General features: G+C 27.1%; 5 protein-coding genes across 6 annotated transcripts; 3 read left to right on the top strand and 2 right to left on the bottom strand.

Moving 5' to 3' along the window:
- The first annotated feature begins 1 nt into the window (after position 1).
- On the top strand, positions 2-4,402 carry LOC114119303 (exocyst complex component 7). Its single transcript, XM_027980847.2, is given in 16 exon segments — positions 2-115; positions 210-289; positions 642-807; positions 877-1,073; positions 1,140-1,257; positions 1,323-1,514; positions 1,517-1,569; positions 1,640-1,707; positions 1,763-1,860; positions 1,932-2,116; positions 2,284-2,463; positions 2,535-2,772; positions 2,836-3,052; positions 3,127-3,229; positions 3,535-3,668; positions 3,824-4,402. Coding segments are annotated over 15 exon segments (2,079 nt in total). The 5' UTR covers positions 2-115; positions 210-262; the 3' UTR covers positions 3,927-4,402.
- A 604-nt stretch (positions 4,403-5,006) lies between these two features.
- Positions 5,007-9,020, bottom strand: LOC114119440 (phosphoacetylglucosamine mutase). The gene is made up of 11 exons (XM_027981028.2): positions 8,873-9,020; positions 8,666-8,787; positions 8,305-8,607; positions 8,025-8,226; positions 7,781-7,939; positions 7,548-7,716; positions 7,364-7,476; positions 7,009-7,172; positions 6,642-6,825; positions 6,466-6,581; positions 5,007-6,249 (listed from the first exon to the last, which is right to left on the bottom strand). Exons 2-11 carry the CDS (start codon positions 8,770-8,772, stop codon positions 6,117-6,119), a joined length of 1,650 nt encoding a protein of 549 aa, XP_027836829.2. The 5' UTR covers positions 8,773-8,787; positions 8,873-9,020; the 3' UTR covers positions 5,007-6,116.
- A 42-nt stretch (positions 9,021-9,062) lies between these two features.
- Positions 9,063-13,859, top strand: LOC114122967 (unconventional myosin IC-like). 2 transcript variants are annotated; one of them, XM_050205494.1, is made up of 8 exons: positions 9,063-9,187; positions 10,191-10,393; positions 10,524-10,739; positions 11,252-11,372; positions 11,447-11,562; positions 11,842-12,060; positions 12,640-12,749; positions 13,122-13,859. In XM_050205494.1, exons 3-8 carry the CDS (start codon positions 10,605-10,607, stop codon positions 13,231-13,233), a joined length of 813 nt encoding a protein of 270 aa, XP_050061451.1. In that variant the 5' UTR covers positions 9,063-9,187; positions 10,191-10,393; positions 10,524-10,604; the 3' UTR covers positions 13,234-13,859. The 2 variants fall into 2 exon arrangements, with proteins under 2 accessions (XP_050061451.1, XP_050061442.1); XM_050205485.1 differs by having other exon boundaries at positions 10,191-10,739.
- A 142-nt stretch (positions 13,860-14,001) lies between these two features.
- LOC114122708 (uncharacterized) lies at positions 14,002-16,482 on the top strand. Its single transcript, XM_027985486.2, has one exon. The coding sequence runs from the start codon at positions 14,444-14,446 to the stop codon at positions 15,722-15,724; it is 1,281 nt and encodes a 426-aa protein (XP_027841287.2). The 5' UTR covers positions 14,002-14,443; the 3' UTR covers positions 15,725-16,482.
- Positions 16,483-18,337: 1,855 nt separating this feature from the next.
- On the bottom strand, positions 18,338-24,047 carry LOC114132453 (dynein regulatory complex subunit 4-like). Its single transcript, XM_027997917.2, has 8 exons — positions 23,492-24,047; positions 23,259-23,376; positions 23,051-23,194; positions 22,696-22,956; positions 22,434-22,601; positions 20,815-20,901; positions 20,515-20,724; positions 18,338-18,867 (listed from the first exon to the last, which is right to left on the bottom strand). Exons 1-8 carry the CDS (start codon positions 23,656-23,658, stop codon positions 18,676-18,678), a joined length of 1,347 nt encoding a protein of 448 aa, XP_027853718.2. The 5' UTR covers positions 23,659-24,047; the 3' UTR covers positions 18,338-18,675.
- Between the last annotated feature and the right edge of the window lie 884 nt (positions 24,048-24,931).

Here is a 24,931-nt window from a genome sequence, read left to right as displayed (position 1 = left end):
GTTTGATAAAAGATTACCGTTATCGTGAATCGTGATTAGTGTAATGTAAAAAACTAAAAACAATTATTAGTAGCCCACAGAAAACAGAACTACCAAGTTCGTGCTAAGTAACTAAGTAGGTAGTTGTTTTTTAATTTTTGTAATTTAATTCTTTTGATTTTTTTCTGAATTAAGTTTATTTTCAAATTATTATTTTTTGTACCATGTAGACAGTATAAAATAATTAACATTTAATTAACATTTTTGACGATCGCATAGAATTATGGATTCCAGTGGAAAATTAGAAAAGGTAGGTACCTAGTTAAAGTTAAAAAATTTACATAATAATAACAAAATAAATTATAATAAATACATACTTTAATCATAATTTAATAGTGAAACAGCATATTATATCCTTTGAGCCATTCCATTATATTGAATTGTCTGAGGAAACTTTAAAATATATATATGCATAGACTATAAACTACCTATTAGTAATTTTATAACTTTTGGAATGTATTAAATTATAAATATAGATATTAAAAAAAAAAATTAACTGGCACAATATAGTATTCATTTATTATGCTTCTGTTTTATGTTTATACCTATAATTTTACTTGAAAATTCAGAAATCATTAAATAGATTTTCAATTTGTTATTAGGAGCGTCAGAATTTAGATGCATTAAAAGAACAGGTACAACGTAATAATCAACTATCAGAAAAAATGGTTGATATCCTTACGTCTTTTGAAAGCAGACTTGGTAGACTCCAACAAACTATACTGCCAATTTATAATGAAATGGAAAATCTACAGTTAAAAAAGACTAGTATGATCAGAGTTTAGTAATTTCTTGTGAAATTATTTAATAATTTCTAAACATTTGTTTTTATTTTAGACATTGAAAAAACAATGTTCGCATTGGATAGAGTGATAATGTTTCATGATGTTTGTCCAAGAGTTGAATCAATTATTTTAGGAAGACCGAATGGGTCAGATGGTTTGAACGAGTTCTTGGATGCCATGGAAAAACTACGTGAGGCACAAAACTATTTTGAAAAAAATAATCCTCAAAGTGTTGAACTAGAAAATGTGGTATGTAGTATGTTAAATTCTTTATTTTATTTATTTTTAAAATTTGTTTTATTTGATTTATTTTAGTCATCACTGTTTAAGACTGGAGGTGATAGTATTCAGAGAGAGTTTAAAGAGATACTTTTAAAACATAGTAGACATGTTCAACCAGCAATTTTAGTTGACATTTCCACAAATGATGATGGTTGGTAAATTTGCTTCTAATAAATTATTTAAATTCAATTATTTATTTAATTTATAATTCCATAGAGTTGATAACTGATGATTCATCTTCTGTGAGTTCTATTAGTCATTTCTCTGAAGTTGTATCCTCAGATCTAATTCGTTTAGCAGATTGGTTAATTAGTCAATCCCGTGATGAATACATGAATGTTTATGCTAGAGTACGAGCTAACACTCTCACTAAATCCATGACTACTCTAAAGGAATACCAGAAAACTGGAGTGCTGGTAGCACTAACATGGCCATTGGGCAGACTATGGGTTCACCTTCAGTAGTATGTTTCAAACTAATCATTTTTAAATATGATTATTTATTAATGAATGAAAATATTTTTTCTATTCTAGAAATCCAAATTTCCTCACAGATCTGAAATTACTGTCACTAGAAAGACTTCTAAACGTATCCAGCATGTGTAAGTTAAAATGTGTACAAAATTTTTTTTAGGTTGATTAGTTTTATTGTTTTAGATTTGAGAAAAAAGCTAATCGCATGTTTTTGAAAGCATCTCAAACATTAGGACAGTCAACTGGTTTGAATTTAGGGACTAGAAGACCTACACTTATAGGTAATAATCAATTATTAAGTTACGATTTTGTTTAATAATGTTAATATTGATATTAAATGAAATCTTTTCAGAAAACCGCGAAGATATTGTTGATGAACAAGAAATGGAAAATTATCTTATTTCGGTAATTGCTCTGCAGAAACTCATGCAAGCAGAACTATCGCTGATGGTTGGCATAATACCAATCAAACATCATCATCAAGTATTCCAAATCATTATTCAAGAGAGTCTTGCTAATATTGTTCACGAAGGAGAGGTATTGATATTATATTTTATATTTTACTATTAGCATATTAGAAAGCAGTCTTACTAATATACTGTACTGTTGTAACAATATTGTACAAAGATTTTATTTTCTTCCAAATATTAAATTTAAATTATTAATAATGTTCATAAAATGATAATACTATGTATTAATTGCAGAGTATAGCTACTAGAGCAAAAAGGTGTATTCATAGAAAAGAATTTGCCAATTTGTTTGTCATGTTTCCAATTTTAAAACATTTGGCTGCCATGAAATCTGAATTTGAACGTACAATGGAAGGCTGTGATCCCACCATTAGAGGTCAATATTCAATTATACTCAATACACTTCACTCCACAGTTAGTAATCTTTTTTCCTTTATTTATCTTATTTTATAATGAGTTACAATAATATTATTTTTCCTAATTAGGGAGTTAGAACTCTAGAAGAAATAGTTGAAAGTGTGAGGACTGATAATTCTATGGGGTTGCCGCGAGATGGTACAGTTTATCAATTAACTAGCGATGTACTTGTGTTGATGGAACAACTTCTTGACTATATAGACAGCGTGGGTCCTCTTTTAGCTCAAGTACCATTATATAATAATATGGTATCACATCATATCACTCCACCAGAAAAATACAAGTATCTTTTAGGGCTTTATATCAGTAAGTAAATATAAGCGATGTATTTAAGAAATCTTTAGTTTTTAAAACTGTTACATTTTTCAGAAAAAGTATTATCTCAGTTAAACCTGATGCTTGTAAATCGTAGTGACTCCTACAGCGAACCAGGTGTTAAATATTTGTTTCGTTTGAATAACTGTCACTATGTAGTTAAATCATTACAAAGGTCAGCTCTATTGGACATAGTTTCTTTGACTGAACCTGAATGTGAAAATACCTACGATGAGATGATTGCATCACATAAAAAGTCTTATCAACAATGGTAATTATATTTATTAATTTATACTTATATTTAAAATTTTTTTATTTAATTAATAATTGTATTCTCAATTTCAGTTGGAATAGAATATTAGGATTCATAGTTAATGTAGATGATGTTCAAGTCATAAATGGCAAACTCAAAGATAAAGATCGTAATATAATCAAAGAGAGATTTTCTGTAAGTTCTTCGGTCTTTCCTTAAAATTTGTGTATTGCTTTCACTTAGAAATCTTATTAATTTTAATAAATTATCAACATCAAATAAAAACTAGTACAAACAGTATTAGATTTGTTTTTCTTCACTTTGTTTTGTTTATATTATATATTAATTTTTGTATAAATTAAAAAAACAAAAATGTTACATGAGTTTTATGAAATAAAATTTTTAAGAACATTGTGGTATTTTTCACCCTATAAAACAATTATTATTAATATTAAATTTATATTGTTCAATGTTCTCTTAATTTCTTATGATTTGTTTAGGGTTTTAACAAAGAAATTGAAGAAATATTAAAGCTTCAAAGAGGTTACACAATACCTGATGTTGAATTACGAGAAGGATTAAAACGTGATAACAAGGAATTTGTTTTACCCAAATACAGTGCATTCTATGACAAGTAATATATTTTTATTCAAATATTATGTGCAATTATATTTAACTTTAAAATGTATTAAAAAAAATGTTGATTGAAACAATACAGTTATTGAGTTATTACTCAAATTAAACAAAATTCATTGAGTAACTAATTAATATAAAAACATATTTTTATAGATTTTCACAGTCGTCATTTACCAAAAACCCAGAAAAATATGTCAAGTACACTCCAGCTCAAGTATCTGCTATGCTTGATCGATTTTTTGATGTTGCTGCTTAAACATCAATGTCTATTATAGTATTATTTTAAATACTTGTTCTTTATCATGTTCTAATCATTCTATACTATTATTTTTGTTATTTATTTATTGAGACATATTCATTACAAAATTAATAACTGAATTATTTAATCATTATCTTTTTTATTCAACTGTAATATCAAGTAATAATTAGTATTAACCATATATTTATTTAAATAGCTTGAACAATTTTATTTATTTAGAAATATTTAATAGCAGACTGATCAAATTATCAAAATGTTAATTTACAGCAATACTTTCCAAAGGATTAATTTATTATATATTTTATATATTAATGAAAATGATGTATCTTTATCCTTATTAAATTGTAATTGTTATTTATATAATTAAAATTTATATTTTTTTATAATAATTAAAAAAAAAAATACAAATCGTTATTTATAGATATCTAATGTGAACTACATTTCTATTAAAAATATATTTAACCAAGATCCCAGTTTTACATTTTAATTATACATAAACCTTAGACATATTATGTACAAATCTTATAGAAGTGTATAATCTACAGTTTGAACATGGAGCTACATTTTAAAGCATTGAAAAATAAACTTACATTACTTTAAACTACTATTTATTTATTTTCTTATTTTTTTTTTTTAAAATGAAAATATCTCTTAAACATAGAAAAATTAATATCAAAATCAAATTTTTTGCCACTTAACAGTTACTGTGTGATTAATTCCAGCTCCTGAATTATTTTTTCTTTATAATTTTATAATTTACTATAAATGTTTAATTCACAGAATATACTTTTTAATAGAATATTTCAATACAAATTTATAACAGCATCAACAAAAATAGAAGTAATTTCTAATAGTTAACTTTCAAGTAATTTTATGAAATGTATAGAATTAACTCAAAGTATAATGAATTTATTACATCCATAGACCACAGTAGAAAATGAAAATAATGTAATAGAATAAGAAAAAATGTAATACCTACTTCAGGTTTCAGATTTATTTCATTTCATTTCACAGACAATTAAAATTATAAAAAAAAATTTTGAAATGATGATGTCTCCAAAAAGCAAAGCCTGTAAATGGGGACACAAGGTTCTATATTTAATGTATACCATGCAAATTATAACTAGAGCCTAGAACCTGTTCAAGTATATGAATATACAATTAAATGTGCAAAAAGAACTAAAAAAAAAAATTATTATAAAAATTTAACTTTAGACACTAATATGTATTAAAATTATTGATGTTGATGCCTAATTAAATATACATTCCAATCTCTTTTTTTCAAATATTGTATTACATATACTTAATCTAAAAATATTTTTAACTTATTGGATATCATAAGGTATAATAAATATAGTTATATAATCAAACACTGTAATAAAATTAAGTAAGTACTAAATATATTAAAAGAAAAATATTTATTAAATCATATAGTATAATTATAAATTAATATTAATCATTAATATCATATAGCAGTATTCCTAAAGCAATCAGAGATAGAAATTTAAATTTGACTATGTTCAAGTTTATAATAAGATTCGAACTAGATATGAAAATCCCAAACCAAATTGTATGTGTAATGTTGTAAATGTTTTATAGAATCAAAATGACCTGCACCAACATGATCACAAAAAGCGAAACACATTAAAACAATAAAATTAACATAGAATAAAATGGATTTACTAGCACATCTGGTGTAGATACTAATTTAATACAACCATGAATGTGCTGTTTTATGAACACAAGTGAAGGATAAGTAACCATCATTATTATTCTAATTATTATGATTTGCAGTTGAAAACAGTTCAGGCTTCACGTATTGTATAAAAATATAATTATCTTCAACTCACAGTTGTAAAGTTAGATGTTAAATTACATTCTATTATCATATAAAAATAAAAATATTAACAATTTAAAAATGAGGATCTGATAACATTAATATAAAATTTGTATAATACATAATAATGTGTTTAAATTTAATATTAATTATACAATTATTTTCTTTTGAAATTATTTATTAATTTTACAAAAAAAAATAATGCAATAATAACTGAACATAGATATTTTAGAACAATAAAGGTAACTATACCAGCATAAAAGTACACAATTCCTTAAATAACATAAATTTGTTAACCCTGGATAATTACTATATTTGAACACATTAAATTGTACTTGATAACGTATAGTTTATTCTGGTTTTTTACCAACACCGTCAGCTATATCATAAACAGCAGTTGCAACTTCAACAGCGAGTTTATCTGCGTTGATTTGAGTGTCTGCTTCAGCATAAATTCTCACCACATCTTCTGTACCAGAAGGCCTACAATGTAAAAATTAAAACACAATATGTATTACATGTATTGCAAATGTCTCCCAGAAGTTTAATAGTTGGTTACTATTTAATACTATTCCCCCCCCCCCCCAACAAACCATAAATGTTAATTAAAAATTTTTTTTATCTATTTGTATTAAACAAGGTTGTTCAATACAATTTTCAATTTTAGAACATATATCTATTAAATACTACAACTTTTACCTGACAAACGATCTTCCCATAGAATACTTCAACACAATAGAATCTATTTTTTCTTGAAGGCCTAATGGTTTCAAACAAATTCTCTCAGCGTCACCAGTCTCAAATGTATTTCTGTCCTGATAATATACATATTATACAATTATTAATTGTTAAACAAATTAATTCATATGGATTACCTTAACAGTAACTTGTTTCAGACGATTTGGCAAATCAGAATATGTTTTATACCAATCACTTATGCTCCACCCTCGTTCACAAAGAACAGATTCGACAATTAACATGTCGGAATAAGCATCACCTACGGTCTCATTAGTCATATCCATGATGCAAATCAATTTCTTCAGTGCCAGTGACTTTGCCCTTAAAATAATAACAAACAATTCAATATTTTAAATCTGATAATGCAAACAAAAAATGTAGGTTTCTTAAATCTAAGTCAAAATATAAATCTGTATATGTCGAATATTTTTTATTCTTAGGTAAAACATCTTATGTTAGAATAAATATAATATGATTTTAAGTAAAATATATTGGGCGACATACTCATCTACTTCAATAGAACATTGGTTTCGAATAAGTTCACGTATAGCATCTTTAAACAATATAGTGCCATGACCATTTGCTTCAAAATAAATACCAACATCGTAATCGTTGGCTTTATGATGAAGATATTTCACCCCAGTTGGAACACATGCAACAGGTACTTTCTGTAATACATAAACAATAGGTAAGTATTCTATAGTATGTTAACTGTTTACATATAATTAATGATAAATTGCTAGACACGGTATAAATAATTAAGTATAAGAATATTATTATTTTTTAATGTCATTACCTACATATTAATTATGATAACTATAAAATACATTTTTAATGAAACATTAGGGTAAATACATACCAATTTATCAGTTACATATTTTGTAGAATTTCCATTTGAATAAGCAGTTTGCACTAACCCTACGTTGACATCAAGACCAGATGCAATGAATAAATCTTTTATATAACCAGCCACTATGATAAAATGAAATTAACAAATAACAAAATAAATTGAATAAGATTTTAATTAAGTTTTAATGTAATACCAAGTGTAGCAATTCGATCACCATCTAATAAATAAAATTTGTTGTTTTCATCAACAAAAGAATAAACTATCCTATCTGCGTCTCCGTCCACAGATACATATTTAGAGTGTGGTTTAATAGTCATTCCGGTAGGAGGGCATTGGTTTGATTTCACAAAGTCTGCACCACACTTTAATAAAAATAAGGGAAAATTATATATTTTGTTTTACTCAAAATAAAAAGTATAATCATACTTTGTAATTTAGTTTTTCTGTATTCATTATGTCATCATTATGCATATTAATCACCAATGTTTCTTCTAAATGTATGATTGCATCTTTCATTTTTAAAGCACCAACTCCATTAGCACCATCGAATTCTATTACAGGACTATAATTTTTCAAATCTAAACACTAAGGCACATATATAATAATAATAAAATAATATTAAAACAGCAAATATATTTCTATTAATTAAGTAAGTATGTAATTTACTTGCCATTTTACGCAAAGTTTTAAAACTGTTTGTCAATTTGGTATAATAAGAATGTTCACTTGGCTGGCCGTATAGGCCATTAGTGTTATAACATCTCACAAAAAAGTGTAACATTGGTGTTGTTATTATACCAAAATCCTCAACATTACTATTAAAAGCGTTAACACCACAAAGTACAGCATCCAATAATCTTTTACCAGAATTTCTAAAAAGATATTAAACATAATAATTAAAAAAAAAAAAAATGAGAAGGTAAACAAGAATATTAAAGGAAGCAACTTACCTGGTATCACGACCAATATACACACGAGGTATATACTTTTTGTCAATATTATTTTCATAAGCAATATTTATGAGCATGGCACATACATCCTGATTGTTAGGGGCATTTGCTAATTTGGTGGCATACACTTCCCATGAGCTGTCCAACATTTCCCCAAGAGGGTCAATGAGTTTAATGCCGTTATCATCTTGAGGATTGTGTGACGCTGTTATCATTAGCCCGACTGCTGCCGATTTCAAATGTATTGAGCGCAGAGCGACCAGTAAGCCCATTCGATGCAGGACATGGTCCAAGTGTTCAGAACTGGAAACAGTTAATAATTAGTTCTCATTAAAAGGTACGTTAAATAACCATTACTCACTTATAACGAATACCCGATGTGCCATACTGAAACACTTTGATTCCTGGATTTGGATAAGACTCTATATTTGATTCAAGTTCTACAATATTCTCGATCCACTCGTCCATGTTGACCCAGTAAAGCTTGATAAATCAATAAAATCAAAAAAAAAATTGTATAGACGTTCGACAATATTATTGCAGTAAGAATAAAGCTTTGAAAAGATACCTCTGTACAGACTACAGATTGCTAACTATCTTATAGTGTAGATCCAATACTGATGACGTGTTACTTTCATTCGACTCATTTCAATGTTGCGTCCACGATAAAAATTCGATCAACCACGGACTCAGGACTGGGTGAATTTCATTACATAATAATTGTACCTATTATTAAATGTTATACATATTTGAAGTTGAACATTTCTCTATTTTCATTTCATTTTAGTTCGTATACTGATAACCGTACAATCTTGTGTGTACTGTGTAAATATAAAACACGTGTTGCGGGCCATCTGATATCATCAGTGCAGCGTGATAATGAGTAAGTAGGTGTATATATTCTGTTGCACTTGTCACTCGGATAGATTCAATAAATATATTATTATTTATTATCGTTCACAGTTTTACGTTTAGAATGTTTATATAATTAGATATATTAGTAGTTAGTGCATATATGGTATAGCTACAGATAAATAAATAAAATAAAATTTATAATTTTAACTAAAATTAACTGACTTCAAAAATAAAATAATTAAATCAATAATCAAATTTTCTGATGAATCTATCTTGTGATGGTTATTGCCCATCACGTAGGTACACTAAGTTCCTTTTGCACATTTAAGAAATAATTGTGATTTATAAGACTTAAACTTCGTGGATTTCTACAGAAGATCATACAAAATTTTAAATTAAGGTTACTTTAAAATAATTATATAGCACTTTATTCATTAGTGAAGCCAGTGAAGGGCATTCTTAAGTATAAGTCCGTCTTATGCATATTCCATGGGATCCAACGATTTCATGCAATCACCAAATGATTGAGTGGATTTTAAAAAAATCCTTACATTTTCTTGCTTTTCTTCTTATGAACACACGAAAATTGATTCTATAGATCTTATATTTCTAAGGATATTTTATAGTATACTTACATAATGTATATGTACGACTGTACGAGTAATACTTAGGTTGAACTTATTTTTGACATAAATAAATAAAAATCGTATATACCTATTATGTAGTAATTACAAATAATATTAATTGAGATTTGATATAGCCATATAGGTATCATTATTATTATAAAACTACTTAACTACCTATTAAAACTTATACGTCTATTGCTTCGTTTAGAATCAAACAAATAATAGGTACAAGTAAATCGTAAATATATTCATAATTTATTCGTAATTAAACTAAATTGTTTACATAATATTAAGTACATAATATTAAATAAAAGTTAAAACATTATACCCAAAATATGATCGTTTTATATAGTATATATATATATTACCAATTAAAACTACGCCTTTAATTGTTATGCATTTTAGATTGAACTAATTCAATACAGTGATCTACTGATCTATATATTTTTCTGCGCCATACATTTCGATTTAAAAGTTGTAACATGTTTAATTCGACTAAGGTCAAAATAGTTAGAGAGGGCATATTAATATGGTTTTGTGTAACAGCCAATAGTCAAGACATTTCAAAGGAACTATACAGCAATACTATACTAAAGCTAAATCGTATGGTAAGTATTCTGGATTGTATAAAGTTATTATAGGTATATATAAATTGTATTTTTATTTTTTTTATCATATTCATATAGACGAATATGATTAATTGTCATTTAGCTATTTTTTTCACTTCATTGTTTATAGTTTATATTCATTTAATAAAAAAATTAAAGTAATAAAATACAGTAGTAATTTGTCAAAAAGTTAATTACTACACCATACATAATGGTAAAGGAAGAATTTTCTTTTAAACGGACGTTTATTACACATACTCGAAGGCAAATTTTACACAGATTAACAAGGTCTATACCAAATTTGAGAGTTTTACCCAGAGGATGGCATAAAAAAATATTTATCAAAGTAAGTCCTGAATTAGTACAAAGAAGTGTAAGTACTTTCTATTAACTAAACGTACACTTAAAATTTACAAACGTATAGATATATTTAACTACTATACCTATAAATAATATTATTGTATTCAATAATAAATTTAAAGTTTTATATCACTCAATAAAATGATAAAAATCTAGTTTTTATATTGATTGGAATAGATTTTTTGTTAATAAATAATAATTAATTAAGATGAAAAAATGATTCGAATATATAAATGAAGAAAACTGCGTCAAACGTTTTTTTTCCTAAAATATATTAATTATTAACTCACTCAGAAATAACTAAATTGATTTATGCTTTTTTATGGTTTTACTTTTTATTCATTGTACTTACAACTTTTTAATTTGAAATTACAAATTCCTTATTTTGTTTAGCTTATAATAGTTATTTATCTTATATAGTTATATAAGCAATTAAAAATATTTTTGAAGTTATTCATTAAATAAATTTAAGAATTTGTATTATATTTACCGTTTCAGGCAACTAATAAATTGAGAAAAGTGCATATGATTTGGAAAAATAAAAGATACAAAATCTCACAAGATTTAAAACGCAAAAAACAAATAGAACTAAAAATGCTCGCTGAGTATCTTTTTAAAGGTAGTTAATAAAATGTATTCTGTTATTTCAGTAATCAAACGCATATTCTTATAAATATTAAATAATAATTTCAGACAAAAAATGCAGCTATGAATGTAATACACGTAGTTTATTTTTGAACGAACGGTTGAATTCATTAGAAAAGTATTTGAAAATGACATTTATGCGAACTTTAAATGAAAAATACGTTGTAAGAATTACATCCAATTATTTATTTAACTTGATAATGAGCATTAGCGATTAATCTAAATATTATGTACTTATAGGCGCAAAATAAAAAGTAAAAATTTACAATTTTGTATTCACAGATATCGTTGAATACCAACCTATTTAATATTAACCTATTTGAGACGGTTGGATTATTTATAGTTGGAAATGAGTGCTAGACGATCTAAATACTTAATTGCGCCTGTACCTTTATACTTGCACGTTTGCAAATGTTTATAAATTATTTTGATAATTTCTGTAGTATGGTGTCAAAGTGGTAAAATTCGACCGAAAAGGATACAAACGAAGAACTAGACTGTTGATATTGACCAACAAATCTTTTTGTTTAAACAAAATTCTTAAAAATAAATTAAGACCTAAAGAAAAGATACCTTTGGATTTTATAAAAAAGTTAGAAGTAACCTCAGGAATGGATAACTTTCTACTCATCAAAATTTCACCACAATATAAACACAATAAGGTATATAGTATACATATATATATATATTATAATAGTAGTCTTACTATACCAATGTATCAGTATCAATACTTATACATTTTTATTTTTTATTATATATTAACGCTTCTATACTAGTACTAATAACCTAGTGCATGTTTGTGATTTGCATAATATATTAATATTATAATAAGTTTATAAATATGTATATTGTATGTATAGATTATTATTAAAAATTATAATTAATGATAGACTTAACCAAAGTTGTTTGACAGTATGGGAGGGAGGGGTGCTCCTTTAAATAATTACCAAATTTCTATAAAAAATATTATGAATTATTATTTTAATGTTATTTATAAATTTGATTATGTTAAGAGAACAACAATAATATATATATATGTATTGTATACATTATTGGAGTGAGCGGTTATGATTGTGTAAATTTATTTCTTTCTTGAAATGTAAGTGTTGCTAAAACAATATAAGCTCCGTGTTTACAATAATTCAACTAAATCTTTGTTTATGGGACTACCTATGCGGCTATGCATTTTAGCATTTACCTATATTTATTACTATTATCTATGCAAATTATTTCCTTTACAGGGTGATATAATTCTTGAAGTGCCATATTTGATAGAATTTGTGACCAAATTCATTAACATCTCGGGAAACTATAAGTTATTAAATATAAACAAACTAGGTGTCAATAAAAAGTAAGTATATTTTAATTCTAATAAAAAGCATAAAAGCCTAATTATTTTTTGTAATCCAACTTAACTGTTTACACTTATTGTTATTCTATAATATTGTTAATTGTCAAGTACATATACCTTATAAAGACTTTAGTCAGTGGCGGATACAAGGGGGGCGATGGAGCGATCGGCTCCCTCCTTGGGCTGTATTTTTTAATTTTTATATTTTAAATTATAATATTGAGCTGGAACTCACTGAAAGCCGATATTTAATTTATGTACCTCCTCCCCCCCCTTGGGTGACTTCTGGATCCGCTACTTACTTTATTGGTTTAGTAAATATTGGAGTACCGAATACCTAATCATAAATATAATATTTTTATGGTATTACAGGTTATTGCACGACATAAAAGGTTCTAAAAGTGGCGTTATAGAGTTAAAAGAACACAATTCCACGCCCAGTATTACTAAAGATAAATACAAAAATTTGATTGTTTGTGGATAAAAATGTTAACACATTGGACATTAGTAAAATTTACATTAAAATCATTGAATACTGTATCATTTGTATCCTACTATCATTTCATATTTGTTATATTTACATATTGTTCTAATTACAATATTTACATGTAGATAATAGAATTAACATACAAGATACAACAATATTATTTACAATCAATTTAATATTGTACATAAAATATATTTATTTTTACATAATAATATTAATATGACGTTATAGTGTTACACACTTAAATAAATTATAGGTTATTAATTTTTGTTTTTTATTTCTACGATTTATGTATTTTGTTAAATAGGTACGAAGGAGCTGAGGCCTCTAAAATATCAGAATTGAAACCTTTGCGTTTTGTATACTCTCTACACTTCTGCTAAATCTAAATCCAACTCTGCTCAAAAACATATTATAGACTATAAACTAATATTGTATACCTATTAGACATTTTACATTAATTATACTTTGCCACATAAGGTACATCTTAATTCTTAAGACTCATAAAACGTAGATATAAGCGGCGACGCGACATTGTGGAGCTGAAGATATAAATTATATACCTATTATTACATAAAAAATGAAATGAAATAAAATAAAATTTATTCTGTGATATTACCTAATCAGTTGACCTAACTGGATTTTAAATTTTCACCACGATTTAAAATATAACAATATATACTTAAAGGTATATCTTAAATCGTGATTTTCACTGGAATAGTGGAATGCAAAATATATCATATCGGCCCGAACGTCATGGTACTGATAACAAGTAAACATAAGCAATGTTATCAAAACATTATAAACTATTATCAAAATAAACTATTAAGTTATTGTGTGCTGCAGGTCGTGATAAATGCAATGAATGCGATATGCGATATCATTATTCATTACTCAGTACCACGATTTAAGATAGAATCTTAAAGATATCTTAAACCGTGCTCAGTACTCAGCAGTCAGCAGTCAGTACTCAACAGTCAGCGCAGCAGTCGCCACTCCGCTCGCTAGTCGGCAGTTCAGACTTCAGGCGTTCAGCTACATGGTTCATAGCCCGTTCACAACTACCTATACGACTATAATACACGGTTTAAAACTTAAATCATAAATTGAATTAGGTATTATAATATGAATTTATCGTAAATCATGTTACAAAATTGAAAACGCAGGCACCTCGGACTTCAGAAGGATTTAAAATTATCTTGTGGCGATGGACGCCGACGAACCCAGCTATGAATTTTCAACGTTAAAGTGTCAATGGTCGTTAACCGACTCTCCCACCGTGAAGGTACACCTGAAAGTGGCGTTTTGCGATGGGGCGGCTGACGATGAGACACGGGTGGCGATGCAGGTAACTGCTATTGTGAACACGTCGTTCGATGATTATGTAGTGTACACGGGATTCGTGATCGGCGAAAAGGCAGCTAATCAGAGCCTACATTCGGGGGTCCAACACGACTTAGATAAATCGACAGCTACTCGCGTCTGGTTACGGGACGCCCGAGCCGCATTAGTTTGTAGTAGCAACAATTCAACAGCGGAATACGAATACCATTTACGACGGGAAGACGATAACGACCGACTGCTTACGTTAGCGTGGAAGATTAAACTCCGCCCGTTTGGCTTGGCGACACTAGGCGTGGTTCAGATGAAAGAGGTGACGCCCTCGATGTCAGTGGCGTGCACTTCGTTCATCACGCCGCTGATTCGTTTACTGTCTGCTGAACGGAAGCATCGGGAATTATCCGATTTGGCGGCCTCGAACCGCGAGCGATGCCAGTTGGAAGACAACCGTCGACTGCTGAACGAGATGCAGTCGATGGTTGACGGCCGACGGTTAGATGACCAGCGGCTAATGGCTCGGTTTGTGGAAGTGTTGAACTCGAAGAAACGGCGGATAGCCGATTTGCGACAGGAGTTGGCTGAGCTGAAAATTGAGTCGAATGTGCCACAGTCAGTGGTCGTTACCGTCGAACGAGATAAATTGATAGGTCAACGACGACGGGGACGTGGTACATGTCGTGGTCGACCTAGATTGATTAAAAAGATTAAACAGTCCAGAAGTAGTGGTGTGGACATAAAATGGTGTTCTTCCTCGTCCGAAGATGAGAACACCACTTTACGACATATCAGTGACAATAGCCAGTTGCCTGAGTCTATAGAAATGGGTGGATTAAATAGTATCAATATTTCTGATAATGTAGTTTCAGATGCTAAGGAGCCCCTGATGTCCACTTCAGTATCAGCGTCTCCTACGGTACCAGTTTTTCCTATTGTACCAGCATCTATTTTAGCTGAAAACATACCAATCGATCCCAGGTACTTAGCTGATACTCTAATAGATTCACCTAACAGTTCGCCAACATGGTTGCAACAACCATTAACAGTTTCACTATCGCCTCAGCTACAGCCATCAATAAATCAACACTGTGAACACGAACTACCAAAAAAAAAGTCTGTGCTCGATGACCTATGGTCTGGTATTTTATAACTAGTAATGTTGTATTTAAACAAACAACCACATTACCATACCTATTTTTTTTTACTTGTATTTTTTTTAACATTTTCATTTTTGTAATATTATATTATACCTACCTATTTTTTAGATATAGGTAACTGGTACAGATATTATTCTATTACAATATATAAAAAATTTATAAATGATTAAACATTAATGTACTTTTAACAAAATAATGATATTTTTGAAATATAATAGTATAGTTGAATTATTCACGGGAAAAGCGTAACAATTACCCTATATAATTATTTTTATAATTTGATTAGTATGTTGCGTTTATGATTCATTTTTGTGTAAGTAAATTAGTTTATGTTTTAATCATTGTTACTGTTAAACAACTTAAATGTTTATTTTACTATTAATTTTGAACAATTTTTGATATTGTTTTTAAGATGTTAAATAAATTATTTAAAATATATTTTGTAAATGTTATAGTTACACTAAAAAAACAACTTTTTTATGAACATTTAAATTAATACCAAATATATTATCATGTCTATTAAGTTATATTGTATAATATAGTATATTATAAAATTGTAGTACAGGTACCTATACCTACTAGCTACTACATTTATACATTTATACCACAGTTAATTATTATAATATATTTATATTGGCTGTGATACCTTAATTTTGTGTTACATTCTTAATTGTATTGTTGAACTTATTTATTTTAGAACTTGTAATTGGTATTGTCCATTTAAAATACAATAAACACATAAATATGATAATTTTCAGATATTTATTCACATTCATTATGTTACACACATTGACAGGTTTCTTACATGGCATTTAGTACAGCTGAATTAAAAATTCTACATGAAAATATGTTCAATAACATTCTTGACAGTAAGAGATGGCTATCTCACAAACATAAACTTGCATATCAACAAGGAAACATGGGGTTCTTCTGTATAATTCAATAAAAATTATAACCTATTGAAGTACCTATTACTTTTAACATATTTAACATTTTAAATTCCTTGATAATATTATGTAATGCAAAAAATCCTATACTGCTAGTTTATATACAATATAAACATTTATTTACTGTGGAATTTAAGACTACTATTTGAATTACTTTTGTAAATAAGAAGTTCAAAAACATATTTGAGTAATTCAAATTTTCAAATAAGTTACATCAAATGTCTATAAATTGTTTACTAAGCTCCTTTAAAATCTTAGTTTGTGTATAGAATAAATATACAATATATAACTATAGTTTTATGTTATTATAGGTACCATATACTGTCCACTATTCAGATTGACAATAATTAATGCTTTGGGATGAAAACTCAACTTATATACTATTTGCTAGAGGTGAAAATTAATTATTTTATAATATATGTTATATATAACATTAAAACCATCCACAAAAATATGTACCTAGGTATGTTAATTCTTATTCATTTCTTGTATATATTATATATGTACACATATAAATAGATTATATTTATGTAATAGGTGTATTATACTATAGGTAGTTATTATGGCCACTAAAAAAAGAGCTAATGTAAGTCTCTACACAAAATCTATCAGGTCAAAAATACAATATAAGTAGGTATGTAAGTTCTTACTAGGGGAATACATTTTTGTATAAATATTCATAATTTTAAAACAATAAATAACATTTATAGGTAGTAAGACTAGTAAGTACTGTATCATCAATTTGATAACTTATAATATATTAAATATTTATAAAAAATATAATATCATTTTTTTTACATATGTACTTTTTTTCACCGTGTAGGAATAATACTATAACTATTATTATATGTAACCTAGGTAGGTACCTGTATACTTTACGTCTTTACATACCTTAATTACATATTTTATTTTAGATTCTGAACGAATTACTGAATGTATTGATTTTACAATGATGTGTGTTTTTTTTGTGGTGTACAGCATAACTTGTCATAATAATGGTTCAATTTAAAACTTCAGGGATGGTTTCCGATGGCAAAGTGAATATCCTCGGTGCATTATAGAGAATAAAAGTAAAAATTGTCCAACAATTTTACAGTTATCAAAAAAAGTGACGGAAAACGGTAATTTTTACGCAAAACCAGTTTTTGACAAATTCAATTTATTTTTATATTTACAAGTACATTTGTGGTTGAAAATTCATAAAAATTGTTGTATTTATATCTCAGGTTAAAAAAATTAACACTTAGTTTTCCATAAGTTTTTTTTCAAATAGCTATAAAGAAAACTCGAAGCGTCATTACTCATTATAGGAAAAAATGTTATCGTTATGAGGTCTAGATTTTAAATTTTTACGTAATCGCGTTACGATTTATCCTTAAATAATTTTCAATTTTTGTTATTAGGTATTCATTTTTAAATTTCACCAATTATTTAAATTGGCATTTTCTTTACATGATTTAATTTTCAAATTATTTCGCTTATTTTAAGTGTTTTTATAGGTATTTGAAATATTCGTTTTTATTTGGTTTTTTTAGATTCTGAACGGAGTGATGAATGTATTGATTTTACAATGATGTATGTTTTTTTTTTTTTTGTTATTTTATATATTTTATAATTTTTATTTTATTCCAAGACAAATGCAATTCAAATATCATCATATAAATAGGTATAGTATATATTATAAGATAGGTACTTAAATACTTTTGTAAAAAAACAATCGAATGTTATTAAGATTTACGATGATAAGTCTTCTTTACTCTTCTTCACTCTGGATATGTGCTCGCCTGACAGAAAAGGTATGGCCAATCGTTGATGTATAAATTTCTAGAATGTATATTATAGAGCATCTACCCAGTCAATAAATAATATTATTATGTGAAAAATTTGTAAAAATCAAACGACCACGTATATGTCGTTATTCGCCATAAATTATGATAAATTTATAAATTATTATTAAATATATGTGTATAATATTATTTTCTAGTAGCCAGTGGTTGTCAGAGGTTTTCAAAATATTCATGTTTGTTGTCGGCAGGTACCAATTCGAAAACGCCGTCGTCGTAGCCCTGTATCCCGTGATGTCGAAGTGTGCTTTTGAAATGTTTACACAATTCGTTGTACTTCTGCGTTACAATCACCAGGTCGTTCCATATCTGTTCGATCAATCGGTTTTTCTTATCCAGTAAAGCCTGAAAAGTAATACCTAATGCATTATTCAACAATTATGAGTTCTAATAACTAATCGTTTTGTATATATTCTTATGATATAATTAAAAATGTACACAAACGTTGTTCTGAATGCAAATTAACCATTTAGAAAAGATAACATAACAATGGAACCTATGAGTTATGATAGTTTGTAAATTACAATTTACAATAAATTGAGAAATCTTGTTTATTGTTTCAGTACGTTTTGACAACTATGGAACGCGTGAAACTCTATTTTATTTCAATATACAGAGCTTTAGAGTTAAGAATAATATACATTAATAGGTAGGTACCTAAATATTATACAACATTCTTTTTAAGTTGGTATTGCTTGAAGTGTGTACAAATATCTGCCTTAGCGAGAGAGGTTAGTAAGTGTACACTAATATCATGTCTATAATATTATAGCGTAAACTCACTGCAGAAATTAGGTTCATTGAAGGACTATTAATATTTAATCTTTTGTACTAGGTAGCGAATCTGTTTAAGAGTACCTACCTCAGTGTTCAATTTAAACCACTGCTCTTTTGTACACCTACTACTAGCACGCCACTGCCAATGCTAGTCACTACTAAATATTATCTATTTAGTAAATGAGCTATTAAGATAATTATTGCCAGTAGTATGAACTTAAATTTTTGTTTTTGTTTATATTATTATGATTATTTAAATGTTGTTAAGTTTACTTATATATTTGTATAGTTTACAATATATTTGACAATGTTAATTTAGTCGTATACCATATGAAGGCTTACTTTGGTTGTTTAATTAATTATACATAGTAAAAAAAAGGTCTAGCTCGTATAATATATTATATTATGCATATATACCTAGATAGTAGATACGTAGCTAATTAATCAAACTTTTTTGTATAACGCTTAAATAATCTTATGAGTTATGACCTTATATTTTATGATTATGACATAATGTCTTATTATACCAGCAAAACAAAATGTGAATTTTAAGTATCAGAATTCAGTATTCACAGTCATTAAATTTTTCGACTATATTATGATTGTAGTAAAATATCAACTGTTAGCATTAGTATTTTTTTTTCCAAAGGAAACATTATTTTTAAAATCTATCAATCTATAAACCAATTTGTATTAGTTGTTTTTTAAATGTTTAATCTATAATTGCACTTTTCTTTTTTTTTTTTATTAGGTATAAAGGCTTCAACAACATTGTCATTGCCTACATTAGTATATTTGTATTTACATTACTTATTGAATATAATGTACGGTTGTTTGCTTAGTTTAATTAAAGTGACTAATTTTTTTTTTTTTTTGGAGTTTTTTACATGTTATTTTAACTTAATTTATTTAAAATGATATTTAAATTGTATTTTATTGGTATATTGAGTATACACTTTTCTTTTTGTTAAGATAAAACCTATCTGATAAAATATATCATTATTTTTAAAATGTATATTATTATGTAGGTAATATTATTTAGTAATACATAATATTAATTATTGTACGTACCTATATTTAGTATTAAGTTTTATACACTCAGGGTAGATTTTGTCCTGTGAGAGTACTTTTTAGATCAATTTATTATTAGTTACTTATTACCATTGTCCTAGACACAACATAATTTGGTATGTACAGACGGCCAGACGCGTTTACCTCTGTTTTTGCATTCATCGCCATCGCAATTGAAGTGTCCGCCGACGTAGCTCCTGTTAAACGCGCTATTTGCGCCTCTTTTTCTTCGACTGTTTCTCCCGATCGTTTCAACCTTCGTTCGATCGCCAATAACTTTTTCCCGTGCTCCATCTGTAGATTCATTAATTTGTTTGAATATTCATCCTTCACATTATCTAAATCAGCTTGCATCTAAACGTTGTCAAATATTATGTAATTATAAATGTAGGTCCTAAATAGCTGATATTAGTACATATATCGCGAACTCAGCAATCTACTTACTTTCTCCGAAATCATTTTCAGTTCATCGTAATCTACTTGGAGGTCCTTATACTTATCATTTGAATGTTTTAACCGTTTAGTAAGAACCTGCAGCAATAATATGACATGGACAAAAATTAATTGTTGCTCCATAACTAAAATAATACTTTTTCAAGCATTAAAAATAATGGTATACCATGGCTTAAATATTTGATATTTAAAATATTAACACATTTTTAGTATGTCATAGATGAGTATATAATAATGATCAATTAATCATTACTTATAATAGTATAACTAAAGCGACTATAGCTTAAAAATAGAGTTCTGAAGAATAGTAATCATGTAAACATTTGAACATAATAATATATCTATTATATAATTTTTTAGTATAACACATTAACTATGTTACATATGATATATTATTAGGTATATATACTATATTATAGGTACATGCAACCTCCTATTAATTATATTAATCAGTACTTATTATTATGTGTATCAAAGCAAATCCCTACTCAAATAAAATCTTTACCAAGAGTAAGTACTTATTAAATAAATATAATTTTTGTTTTATACTTTTGAAATTAAACACAATAAAAATTATTAAAAAAAATATATATATATATTTACATTATGAATCTGTGTAATTGCATTAGAATTTTTTATAGATAATATAAATATGAACGAAAAGATTTGCTGTTTTCAATAGAAAATGTTGGAGAATACTATGATTCTGTCATGTAATATTTTATACATGTAGATAGGTATACTTATTTTTCTTCCACTCCTCATTATGCTTAATTAATATAATTCCCAAAAAATTAGGATTGAAACTATGACGAGTGTTTTCTATACATAAAAAGTATACAATATTTCAGAACTCAATTCGTATTAAAGTATATTAAAAATGTAAAAAATGCAATTAACTGTTTTTTTGAAAACAGTCTTCTTTGAAATGTATTATAGCTAAGAGTAGGTAAACCAATTCGTTGTTCAACTCACACACACATACACATATTAGTATAGAAATATAGAATAACAATGCATTGAGAATATTTTTTCTTTAATTTAATAATAAAACGGGTAATGTACTAATATCATTAATTATAATTTATAATAAGCATTTAAAACCAATGATAAAATACACATATTTTAATTTGGTTTTAGTCATATCATATTATACAGAGTAGATATTCGTAAACTGTAGACAATACATATACTATTAAATCTTTATTTACAGTGGCACTATACTGGCGGTTTATTTTGCTAATGTAAATTCTTAGTCAACAAAATTACTTATTGCGCATAAGATTGTGTAGTTTTTAATTATTTTAAAAAATAGATATCTATAATACTGTTGTCCAAATATTTATTACATTTTACTATAGAATAATTAATAACTATACAATAAAGATAAAGTAATCAAATAATATAAAATATTGTAATAAAGCACTTTTGTAAGATTACTGTACTTATTATAATATGCATAATGCAATATTGCAATTTAATAATATATATGATTATTATAGTTATGTTTAATATTTAGAAAACGTGTAGGTATACTTTTATGTTTAGTATTTCGATTTTAGATAATACTATAATAAAAGACACTGCAGTTAACACCACTATAAACTTACCATTAATCGTTGTTTGTCTTTTAAATAATTAGACATTTTTTGCGTCAATTCTTCAACAGTAGTTTGTGCTTCTTTCAATGGTCCTTTTAACGATTCATTTTCTTTCGCCACTTCTTTCAGATCCATTTCTGCTCTTTGCTGGTCTTCTTTCAATTCCAATAACTTTTCCTGCAAGTTCAAAGTCATAAATACTTGTTGTATTTTTGATATAATATGAATTATAATAAATTATATTATATATAGGTGTATGAATCTATCGAACCTTCAAACTGCCGATTAACGTCAAATTATTAACAGTTATATCATTGTAATGTTCTTTTAAGTTGTTGAATGCGTTGTTATGGTCTTCTATAATTTCCGCTATGCGCTTGTTTTTTCTAGCCTCAGTCTCAGCCACTTCCACTTTGTTCTTTAAATCCATTCGATTTCTCAAATCTTCCATACGTTTCTGATACTTGCCTTCAATCACTTGACAATCAGATATAAATCTGTCTTTTAGTTCACGCATAACTCTGGCATGCTCCTAATATACACATTATTTATACATCAATTTTTTGAAATATTTTAAGTAGAATGATAGTAAAGTATATGGTTAACATATTATTATTATTCTATACCAATCGAATGTTATTTATTTCCTCTATATGCCGTAAATTTATCTCGACAATTTCTTGTTTGAGAGCGTCATTTTCTTTTGTTAATTCTTCTTCTTCGTTTAAATGTTTGTCATTGGCAATTTTCAACGAAACCATATTTTCAGCCTATTTAACTATAATCTTAGTATATATTATTAAAATGAAATAAGATAAAATAAAAACAACTCACTTGTACTTCTGATAAATGCACATGCTGTTCGTACATTAAAAGTTTCAACTTTTGTTTGTAAACTTTGATTTCGTCCTGATGCTTTTCCTCTATATCTTCAATTTCCCTGTCTTTGTTTCTATTTCAAGTAAAATATAAATGATTATTTAAGTTTTTTTTTATGGTTATCACTTATCATTATTATTATAGGTAACTATATATTACTATTTATAACTTAAAAATGTTTTACTTGCCTCAATGATGCTCTATTTTCTTCCAACTCGTGTCTCGTGATTTCCCAAAACGTTAATACTTTATCTCTTTCAAGTTGAAAAAAGTTTCTTTCTTCTCTTTCGCGTTCCAACTCTTTTTTCATTCTAGCTGCAAACCCTTCAAGTTGTTCTCTGGACATTTCAGCCATAGAAACGCCATCTACGATTCCGGCACTCGTACGTCCGCCTTTACTTCCTTTTGATTTCTTTTTTGGTGCCTTAAAATTAATATGTTAAAAATAAACATAGTTAAATAAGAATAAAGTAATTTTTATAAGAAAATGACTATATACTTACCATTTTTTTAAAAAAAAAAAAAAGTTTATTAAATATGTATTATTTTAGAAAACGAACCAACTGGATCCGTATACAAATCCTGTATATATTTAAATATTGTTCATACATAGACACCGTTCAAGAATAGGCCCCTTGGCTACTATAAGATTATAATATGTTTTATCGTTAGATCTTTGTAATACGTAACTACGACAACAATGGACAGCAGTAAATACGCTGTACGTATAAGTTCTTTATAGTTAGTTAACATTTAAAATAATGTAATACATATAAAAGAAAGTATACTTTAATAGTAATCAACGCAGAGCCAAACATATTTGAGTTATCAAATTGAAATTTTGAGGATAGATTAATATTATAATTTCACCGTGCACTAAGAAAGGATTTTTCAAAATTTTGATTTTGAAGGGTTGAAATCGGTAAAAATAAGTTTTTTTTTATTTATAAACTGTTGCTATCTACTGGTTTTAATAAAAATTAATTGTAATAATAAAGTGACGAATGTGTCAACACATAATTCAGTTATTGTTATAACAACTATTAAAAACCACGAAATGGCACATCTATTGTATTTTATCTACCGTAGTAAAAAAAAAAAATTATATAACTTTGAAACTTAAGGGTTAGAAATGATAAACTTCCATACACAACTCGCAGGGTTCGCAATCCATCACAGGTGGATTGCTTACCTGATACTATAGTTAAACTATACTGCAGCTCGCAATAATCATAAGAGTCTCACGGCAACGCCAAGCTTAATGGCTATAATATTATAACCTGACTAACTCACTGACTGATAAACGTAGAGCCTGAATAATGATAGGTGTGCAATAAGAAAGCATTTTACAAAATTTGCATTGTAAAGTGGTACTTGCATAAGTTTTTTGTGATTCAAAATAGTCAATGAAAATTTCTAAGTTTTGAACATCGTTAAACCGAATATTAAATAACAATTAACTAGACAAAGTTTGAATCATATTATAGAATTGGAATTTTTAACGGAAAACGAAGTACACGGGGTTAGTATATATAGGTATATAAATAAACTATAATTTTTAAATAATAACAGTTTATTCATTTAGTAATTATTGTTACAAGTACATAAAATTAATACTTGTCTTATAC

The sequence above is a fragment of the Aphis gossypii genome, chromosome 1 (assembly GCF_020184175.1).
Source record: "Aphis gossypii isolate Hap1 chromosome 1, ASM2018417v2, whole genome shotgun sequence".
Taxonomy (NCBI): Eukaryota; Metazoa; Arthropoda; class Insecta; order Hemiptera; family Aphididae; genus Aphis; species Aphis gossypii.
Note: the sequence above shows the minus strand (reverse complement) of the source record. Positions and strands in the feature narration are given on the sequence as shown.